The 9,837-nt window shown below is 41.1% G+C and overlaps 2 protein-coding genes across 2 annotated transcripts; one reads left to right on the forward strand and one right to left on the reverse strand.

Moving 5' to 3' along the window:
- Positions 1 to 1,623: 1,623 nt before the first annotated feature.
- On the reverse strand, positions 1,624 to 3,409 carry LOC104950732 (serine/threonine-protein kinase ULK2-like; the record flags this gene model as incomplete). Its single annotated transcript, XM_010777286.1, has 3 exons — positions 3,357 to 3,409; positions 1,900 to 2,045; positions 1,624 to 1,794 (listed from the first exon to the last, which is right to left on the reverse strand). Coding segments are annotated over exons 1-3 (370 nt in total), but the record flags the coding sequence as incomplete, so codon positions are not given.
- LOC104950733 (serine/threonine-protein kinase ULK2-like) lies at positions 3,370 to 8,655 on the forward strand (the record flags this gene model as incomplete). The annotated part of the gene is made up of 3 exons (XM_010777287.1): positions 3,370 to 3,564; positions 4,795 to 4,840; positions 8,506 to 8,655. Coding segments are annotated over exons 1-3 (353 nt in total), but the record flags the coding sequence as incomplete, so codon positions are not given.
- Positions 8,656 to 9,837: the final 1,182 nt, after the last annotated feature.

A 9,837-nucleotide genomic window follows, 5' to 3' on the forward strand; every position in this document is an offset into this window, starting at 1 on the left:
GATCATACGGTCATGTAGCCGACGGGAGGAAATTCAGCAGCTCTCACTACCGGTTTGTAATCCTAATTTAAATCATCATCCTCACGATCATTTAATGTATCATATGTTCGCCAAATTGACATGAAAGCACTAATAAATGTAGTTTCATCCACTTGAGTTTACAACTACAAAAATAATCGATTTGTTTTTATATCACATCCTACGGGAGGAAATTCAGCAGCTCTCACTACCGGTTTGTAATCCTAATTTAATCATCATCATCTTCACCACGATCATTTATGTTTATGTTCGCCGAATTGACATGAAAGCACTGACAAATATGAATATACTGTAGTCAACTTCATTAAAACGTTATTAACGTGCCTAAACTCAGTAATTCACCATTTCTACGCATGACAACACACTTTGTCCGTGTTTGGCTCTCTCGCCGCACAGTGAAGCGTTCCCGCATTGACGTCACTTCCGGCTTCCCCCAAAACATCAAAATGAGTCGAAGGAATTTCCCCGCGATGTTCGAAATTATTGATATTTATCGGAACGGTATCGCACCTTCTTTTTTAAGCTGACGGTTCGAGATTACTAGTAGCCCAATATTTCATTGCACAACAGTTGTTGGGAGGCTGTCACAGGCTCTTTAAGTAAATGGACCATTAAGCATAGTGTATTAAAAAACCTGTCTAGATCTGATTTCAACTGATCACAGAAAATGTGGCATGAGGGAGTCATAACTAAATCATTTGTCCCTCAGCTCTGAGTAAAAGAAAAACAGCAGGGAGTGATGCTACTGGTGACACTTTGAATGAGCGCTGTGCGTCACACCAGTCAAAGAACAACAGTCCTGAGACTGTCCAAAGACACTGTGTTGGTATTTAAATCTGCTTGTTTTTACTGTATGCCTTTTCAAAATAGGGGCCAAAGTCTGGCTTTATTTCAGACAGTACACTTTCCTCATAATAAAGCGGTCACCATGACAGCAAAGGTCCTGACGCAAACAGTGAAGGAGTTCCAAGACGTGATATCTGTAGTGTTTTTATATCATGACTTTTAAAAAGACCTTGACCTATTGTAACCCAAGGAATTATAAAGTTATGACACACATGAGATAACAAGGCAACAACTGCAGTTAAGGTCGTTACTACCTTTTTGAATGCCAATGCATATCATATTATACTGTGTGGCCTTATCTCATTTAACTGTTACCGATAATTTGTATCATTGGATCTATATGGTTCATTTTATATTACATTATTACAATACATTTAGCCGACAATTTTTCCAAAGAAACTTACAATAAGTGCATTCAGCTTTACAAATTCTAAAAAAGCCATCATTCTTTAAGTACATTAGCTTTCAATCAGCCTAATCATTGCTACATAGAGAATAACGCATTTTCTTAGCCTGCAAATGAAGATGTGTATACCTTCTATTGTTCTGATCTTTAAACGGGGAGCTTGCTAGCCAATGCAGAGCGAAGGGCAGATGCTGGAGTGTATGGTCTAAATATGTCCTGGATGTCCCTACCAGAGAAATTGTTGATTTGCTTGACCTTGCATTTGATAAGATCCATTTGACGTTTTACATTTTTATTTGATCTGATTACCATTGGCTGTTTCATTAACCCACATCCCATGTAAATGCTTAGACACACAGTTGGGTTTAATGTGGATGTGGGTGAAGCAGGTGACCAGGCTGTAGTGCTGCCAGTGAACTGACCTCCTGAGGAGCTGCGGCTGCGGGGTTCGTGGCTCTGCATGTGACAGCAGCAGTGGCCCAGCTGCTCGGGGATGGTGCCCACTGCAAACACAAACACATCATTTTCACTGGGAGCTTCTGGACACGTCCAACACATGTCTGGAAGGTGTTATTCAAAAGTTGAGACATATCCAGACGTGTCCTTACCCAGAGGTGAGGGAGAGTAGGGCCGGGAGCTGCCGGTGGAGAGACGCCTGCTGACGGTCTGAGGGACGTCCGCCGAGCTGGGGGACCCCGAGGCCACCTTGGGAAACCCCATAGGACTAGTGTTGGAGCGCCTCACTGTGCCGGACCTAAATCAAACACAAAAAACATGAAGTATGTATGCAGACTTTTAAAGGTGCAACATTCATTCAGTTTTCAGACCTATGAGTACATGATCAGTCTAGATCAGGGGTCACCAACCTTTTTTAGGATGAGAGCTACTTTCAAAAAAATAAAACAAGTCGGGGGGCTACTTTTATTCCTCTTTTATATATTTAGAACATTTTAACATTATTATATGCTTACCTTTAACCTTTGTGTGCTGTTTGGGTCTGTGGGACCCGTTTTCAGTGTTTACTAAAATAAAATGTATGCAATTTAATTATTTTAACTTGCTTTAGTTGGAGGTGGACCTCACCTCCTCTAGGGGGGTCCGGGGGCATGCACCCCGGGAAGATTTTATTTTAAATGTTGAAGTGAAATGCATCAATCTGGTGCACTTTGAGCACAACATGAATTTATGGATACAGCTCTCAACACTCAGATGGAAGAGAGCTGTATACTTTTCAATAATCCAAACATCTTTAGAATATGATCACAACCAATAACAATTTCAACTGTTGTAAAGGCTGGCATGACTAGGCTGTTCAATGGGGCTGATGTGTTGTGTAGATTCTGCCGCTCCACATTGCTTTTCTTCCCGACTGCGGGGAGAAAAGCAATAGGTCGATATTCATTATGGGGGTGGGGGGAGGAGGGGTGTTAGATAGATAATCTATCTAACACCCCTCCTCCCCCCACCCCCATAATGAATATCGACCTATTGCTTTTCTCCCCGCAGTCGGGAAGAAAAGCAATGTGGAGCGGCAGAANAAAAAGCTGCGGGGGAAGCAGGTACTCTGCGAGTCACGGACATTAATTCATAGATCAAAGCAGACTGGTTTACAAACTCTCCTGTTTTGCCAATCCGGTGCTTAAACCAATAGCTCTACACCCCTGGCCGAAATGTCCATAAAATTAAGTCTGACTTCAAAATATAGTCTATCTCAAATAATGTATGCTCTGTCATTTCCCCACGTAAACATAACAGTCTGCAATGAAATGGTTGTCTAATGTGTGTTCCACTTCCTCCTTGGTGCATCGGTAACTTTCTCAAAAAAAATAAAGTCAGGAAAACGGATTTGTTTCTCGTGCGCACGAGAAATGAATCCGTTTTCCTGACTTTATTTTTTTTCTCTCTCCATTTTTTTTTTTTTTCCATGTCCCTTTAGGGGCTCCGTAGTATAGGTATGGCCCTACAATATATTTTTCCAATATAGTATAATACGTCCACTTTAAGTTTGACAGCCTTAATTGCATCATTCAGGAGGCACATTACAACTTAATCCTCTTTCTCTCACCCTCCCTCTCTTGCTCTCTTTCTCTCTCTGTGAACACAGTCTCTCCCGGACATGCAGACTCTAGCAGAAGACGGTCTGTCGTCCCCTCCGCTCGGTCCGCCCAACTTCCTGCAGCTTTCCAAAGAGTCTGCAGGAAGCACCAGCAGCAAGAACTCGTCTTCCGATACTGACGACTTTGTGCTGGTGCCTCACATCTCCACTGACAGCTGTGAGTGCACGCACATACTGTACCCTACTGTGTGTTCTGTAACTCACCTGATTATAATGCAAAATATTACCTGTCGAGCTGGGGGTTATTGCAAAAAGAATTGCGTATTATTTTCACAGCAAGAATACAATACTTACAGCAAGAAAATATAAAAAACAGTTTGCAGAATCTAACCTTATTATAGCCATTTTGATTAAATGTTTAGGAATAATGGTCAATGTATTGTTGATCCTTAGTATATCGCAACATGAATATATATATCATAACTTTTCACAACACAAAGACCTTTCCTTACAGAGAATACTTCCCATATAACTTATTACCTTTTCATACCAAAACAATTTTTTTTTTATTGAAAATAAGAATAAAACATGATATGTATTAAGTTTATCAGTGCTCCCCAACAAAATGTATAGTTCTGGACCAGAGACATGAGGGAGAAGGGATGGGAGGGGACAAGGATTAAATGTCGGAAAATAGTCATATTTAAAACTCAATGCTTTATTTGAGGTTGTGGAGAATAGGGACAGCGAACTCAACCAACCAGTATCTGAAAATACTTCCATTTGGTTGGTTACAATTTTTTTTTTTTTTGTAATTCGATTTGTTGTTAGTATGTCGTCAAGTAAAGCAACTTATTGGTAGTTATACAGTTTGAAATCATTTGACCTGGGAAATGTTCTTTCACAATCAGTGTTATGTTCACCCTCTCCACTGTACATACAGTACAAAACGGACATCTGTTCTGCACAAGCAAGCAGATGTCTTGGAAGTATATGTAATGTGAGGTCGGATTCATTACCTGCCAATAATACCTACACCACACACACACACTCAAACACACTCAAGCAACACATGTCACCAAATCCACCGCCATTACGTTAAACACCTGCTAACCATTTCATGCTGTAATCGTAGACATCAGTCCGTAAACAGAAGGTACGCACACTTACCCTTTTGACTGATAAAATGAACCCACTCCCTCTGCAACTGCTGCACACACACACACGCATGCACACACACACACACACACACACACACACACACACACACACACACACACACACACACACACACACACACACACACACACCCACCCACCTGCTAGTCCTCCTCTCAAACAATGAACACAATGTAGTCATTTAATCACCTGATTACTGTTGATTCATACATCAGTAAAGACTGTTGCCTCTTTATAATTGTTGTCTTTCTTTCTTTCTCCCTCCTCAGACGACCAGCCAATGGGAGCGGGTCGTCGACTGTCCAGTGAGTGGGGGTGAGTAAGATGCGTTCTTCCAAACTGGTTTGGATATTGTACCAAAATATGTCATTAAAAACACACACAAATGTATCGTGCATTGTGAACCTATGCAAGAGGATGAGGCACATGTGACATTTCTTTTAGATCTGACCTAAAGTGAATTTTTGTAAAAAATGTAAGAATCATTTTTTCTCTCCTAATTCTGACAGAAAAGCTCAGAAAAGAGGAAAAGTTATATGAAGAGAAACGAAATCTCAACAGGAACACTGATTCCCAAAGTCATAAAGCTGTAACAGACAGTAATGCACACACCCTCATTTGCTTTCTTTCTAACAGTAACTTTGCATAACGACTGGAAATACAGGGAAACACGCACTTTGACTATGTCCAAATTAAACTAAATCTGCCTATTAACATCTCCTGAATTTAATCCGTACAAAAGTTTATAAAAAATTGTGATTGTATAGGGGGCTTGTGTTAACAACAAATGTAACATGTATTTGTTGGTTTATTCTGGTAATACATTAGTCATATAATAAAGTCTAAATAGCATTACAAGGGTCTGCAAAGCCTTTAAGAATGCTGCAGATTGAAGTGTGACAGGATGCTTTGAGTCAGATTCAAACACAGCCTTGATTTCATGTGTGGAAGGTCATAACATCTATTGTTTGCATGTTTTTATTTCAGCGAGGCCTCCTTTGTTAATTCACTACCCTATTTTTGTCTCTCTGGCCAACTGCAGCTTAACACCACATATCACACACACACCGTCCATTTGTCATGAGTGAATTATCCTGCACACCTCCTAATGTGTTTGGTGAGTAAGATATGAATCATTGAGCCAAACAACAAGGTGGTTCTGCGCTAAATAAAGCACCGACCCACGAGGGCTGTGTGATAAGAATAGACGTGCACACTGCCCAAATCTGCTGCTTTGACAAACTGTGTTATTACTGGGCCTGTGTACTTAAAATATCACAACACGCTTACATGTACTGCTAACACACTCTGCTCTCAATGTTACCGTCCTTTTTCTTCAGGTTTACATCCATGTTATTGAATTAACCACTTATATTCATCATTCTCCTGTCCAGCAGTTATTCCCTGATATTTGACCCTTTTTGTACCTTCCACTAGCTATATCTGATCAGAGAAGCTTTTTTTTTTTTTTTACTCTAGTTTCAGGTAAAAATAAAATAATTAAACACATATTTCCGTCTATAGAGAGGCGAAGTCCCTCCCCTTCCGGTTGACCTCCATGGGACCTAATTTCGGGATAAGTATGTATTGAAGCCAATGGCGAGAGAAAGATTATCTTTCAATCCCGTTTGAATTGTGCCACGAATTACACATATGATGTTTGTCAATTTAAAAGATGCTTTTTTTTTGTCGTAAAACGGAAGTGACACATTTTTTTGTGTGAAGCGCTCAATGAACTACATCTCTGGTTTCGCATACGTCACCAACATCAAGATGGCCGTCACGTTAGCACATTTCACGTCTTTCTTTCAGAATGAGGGCGAAAAGTATTAAAAGAGGTGAAAATCACTTCAAGTCTGGGCATGTTGAGAACTGTACATACACACAAGGGGAGTTAGTCGGTTCCGTAAGAGCCAGCATGCGGGACCGGCTTTACAAGGTTTCGGTGAGTAACACGAGTGTAATGTGTAACGTTAATGTACACGTCTCTGGGATTTGTAGTTTTTCTAGTTGCGTATTTTTCATAGTCTTATATTTCAACAGTTTTACGACAAACTGTGACTTTTTTGACATGGAAATGATTTTTTAAGATCGACAAACATCATATGTGTAATTCGTGACACAATTCAAACGGGATCGAGAGATAATCTTTCCCTCCCCATTGACTTCAATACATAATTTTAGAGGGTAGAAGGGCGGGACTTTGCCTCTCTATGAAACCTTAAGAACTAATGCTGTCTGTTGCTAATTTCTTTTACTTATTCCCAATATCCCATATAATCAAAAATCTTTTTTTCCCACAGTGGAACGGTGCTGATAAACTGCAACAATAAGATGAGCAGATTAACATATCATAAAAAAGGCAAGCACATGTTAATAAAATAAAATAAAATACAAATAACTATACATCCATGTTAATAGGTAAAAAGTAGCAGCAATATCAAAAAGTAAGTTTACAAGTTTAAAATATTTAAAAGTTTAGAAACAGGAAAGGGGAAACCCAAAACATAATTGGGCCTCTTTAAAATGTTTTATACAAATGTTCTGCTCCCTTAACTCCTGCTACTGCCTGTCTCTCTTTGGTCTTGTTCTTTCTCCCCCTCCCTTTTACAACAACCTGCAGTCACTTCTTCTATCTCCCTGCTTTCCTGTTTGCATGTGTCAACAGCCTCGAGCAAAACCGTTCTCTTCTCTCTCTCTGTTCCCTTTTTTCTATGCTCTGTTTTTGTTGCCGTTCTGTGTCATCCTCCAACCGTCCATGCAGCAGCTTTATCCCCTCCCTTTGCTGTCCTGTAACACTTTTCTCCCTAGCAATAACTCTGTACTGCTTACATCAATTAGTTAAAGATTGACACGGGAAAAACACATTTGTTCTTCATGATCGTAGTTGCGCCTTGCAAAATAGTAACACACTCAAAAATACTTTCTAAATCAAAGCCTTGTTTATCGTCTGTGCCCTGTGGGTACTAAATTGATTTGAGTTGAGGAAGAAGAGAGAATCGCAAGGTGCCTGGAAAAGGTGTTAGAATAAAGAGAGAGATGATGTAAGCAAATGGGGACGAATGATGAAGAAGAAAGGCTGGATTGGTTTGATGCCATCCCCCTCTCTGAGGCAGAAACCAGGTCAGAGAGGCAACTGACTTCAGATGCAGCCTCTCTCCTCTTGCCACTCTTAAAAGCAGCGGTTCAGTGACCTACACATTCTCTTTATCTCTCCCTTTTAAAAAGGACTGCGCACTACAGTCCTCTCCACATTAAGCCCTGTCTGGGTAGTAAAGCTTTTAGGCACCTGAATAAAAAATAGAAAGCCTCCTTCATGGGTTACTGTATCAATTGTTTGTTGGATTGTATTTATTCTGAGATACAGTCTCTGGTTCTTTGTCTGGACTAGTCTCTGCCTCACGTGTCCTCCTGCTCACCCTCTCGTAGACCCTCCCAGTCTCCACATCATTACATAACACTGGTTTCCAACTGGTGTCGCACTCTTAAAGGCCCATTTCCCCCTACTCCTCCTCCTTTTTTTTGCATTCTGTATGCTCAAGAACATTTTGTCTCCCGTGGAATAACAAAAGAATGCAAATGAGCTTTGGCTTCTTGCACTCCCCCAGCTGTGTCTGTGCTTATATCAGAGAACCGGCCTCACACGTGCCATTGGCCGGCCCTGCCTCTAGCCACGCCCCCAGCAACAAGAGCTCGAAGCTGATTGGGGCTGCCCTTTCTGTTTACATGGAAGCCTGGCCCCCTTTCTTTTTTTTCATCAGATGATCCGCCAGGCTAAACTTAAGTTCCTCAACCTGACTCCACTCTGAAGTAAACATGCAGTAGAAAGAACATTTTAGAGTTGTCCTGCTTTATAAACCTTTGGATATTTAACTTATTATGGGTGTTGACCCCCCTGAAGATGTCCTGGAATTATGGAAGCAGCAGCAGCATCGAGCAGAATGGCTAACTGCCCCCTTCTCCCCGTTCTTCCCCAACAGGCAGCCGCAACCAACCCCTGGACAGACCCCCATGGTGTCCCCACGGGCTGAGACCACCCCCATCCCTGTTCCCACGCAGATCCGGAACTACCAGCGCATCAAGCAGAACCTCTCCAGCAGCCCGACCACCACGCTGTACAGCTCCCCCAGGTAAGAGCCTCCTCTGCTGGCTGTGGGGAAGTATTTGTTACCTGAAATCAGCCTGTAACTAATGTTTTACTCAGTATTAGTTGATGCAAACCCAGGCTGTTGTTTCATCAGCTGTTAGCTTTCACTGACATGACCTCATAACTCCACTCTGTGGCATCCCGACCTGCTGCTGGGAGGGTTTGTTGGCGGATTTATGTGGAAACAAAGCAGAGGGGAGTGCAGAGGAAGATTAGTCTTGTTGTTCCTGAAAGGGAGAACACTGGGGGTACTTAAGACGTTAATCACCTGTTTTGTGTTGCTAATGTATTGCTAATGTACAGCATTTTAAAGGTTACTGTGAGGGCTCATGGTCATCTAGTGGTTTGTTTGCATTGTCATTTGCTGACACAGTATTAGGAAAGTGTGAAGTGGGGTTATTTCCATTGAGCTCCTAAAATGAGCTCTTAAAATGTTAACATTTAGGTTACTAATACCTTTTGGCCTTTCTGAACCAGCAGTTTCTTTAATGTCTAACATGTCATGTTAACTTAATATATGTTTCTGTTTATGGGACTACTTTAAGGTGCCCTGTAGAATCTTTGAGCACTTTGAACGCTAAGGAGCAATGTTTTGTTATTTTTGTTGGCTATTTCGAATCACTTCTCATTAACTAGTGGGTCCCCATTTCTTTCTTTGTCTTGCACAATCATACAAGGTTGACACAAAAAACGGTAATGTCCCAACAAAGGAAAGACCACTATCTTTCAGACATGGTTGTAAACAATGCATGTAACATATTTAAAATGGCCTTTAGTTTTGGATGCGAAAAGAGGGTTTTTACCATACTTTTATTACACCTTGGGGAAACTTTCTTTGTGTTCTTGCCACTTTTGTTTGTTTACCAAAAATCTGAACCTTACGCAGTTGTTCTCTCTGCATTTGATTAGCTATTTACGTATTTCTTACCTAACTGTTTAGATTCCTCTAGCGTTCATCTAGACCAGGGGTAGCCAACACGGTGCCCGCAGGGGCAATGTGAGTCGCCCGCGGGGCATGTTCTAAAAATAGCTCGCCAAGCAAATCCAAAATGTAAAAAATACACAAAACAAATAAGGGAATGTAATTAAAAGAATCTACCCTATGCATGAACAAAACCTCAATCATAGGGAGACTCTATCTAGCTACTAGACTGCCAAGGCACAC

Source organism: Notothenia coriiceps, unplaced genomic scaffold (genome assembly GCF_000735185.1).
Source record: "Notothenia coriiceps isolate Sejong01 unplaced genomic scaffold, NC01 NC01_scaffold00017966, whole genome shotgun sequence".
Lineage (NCBI taxonomy): Eukaryota > Metazoa > Chordata > Actinopteri > Perciformes > Nototheniidae > Notothenia > Notothenia coriiceps.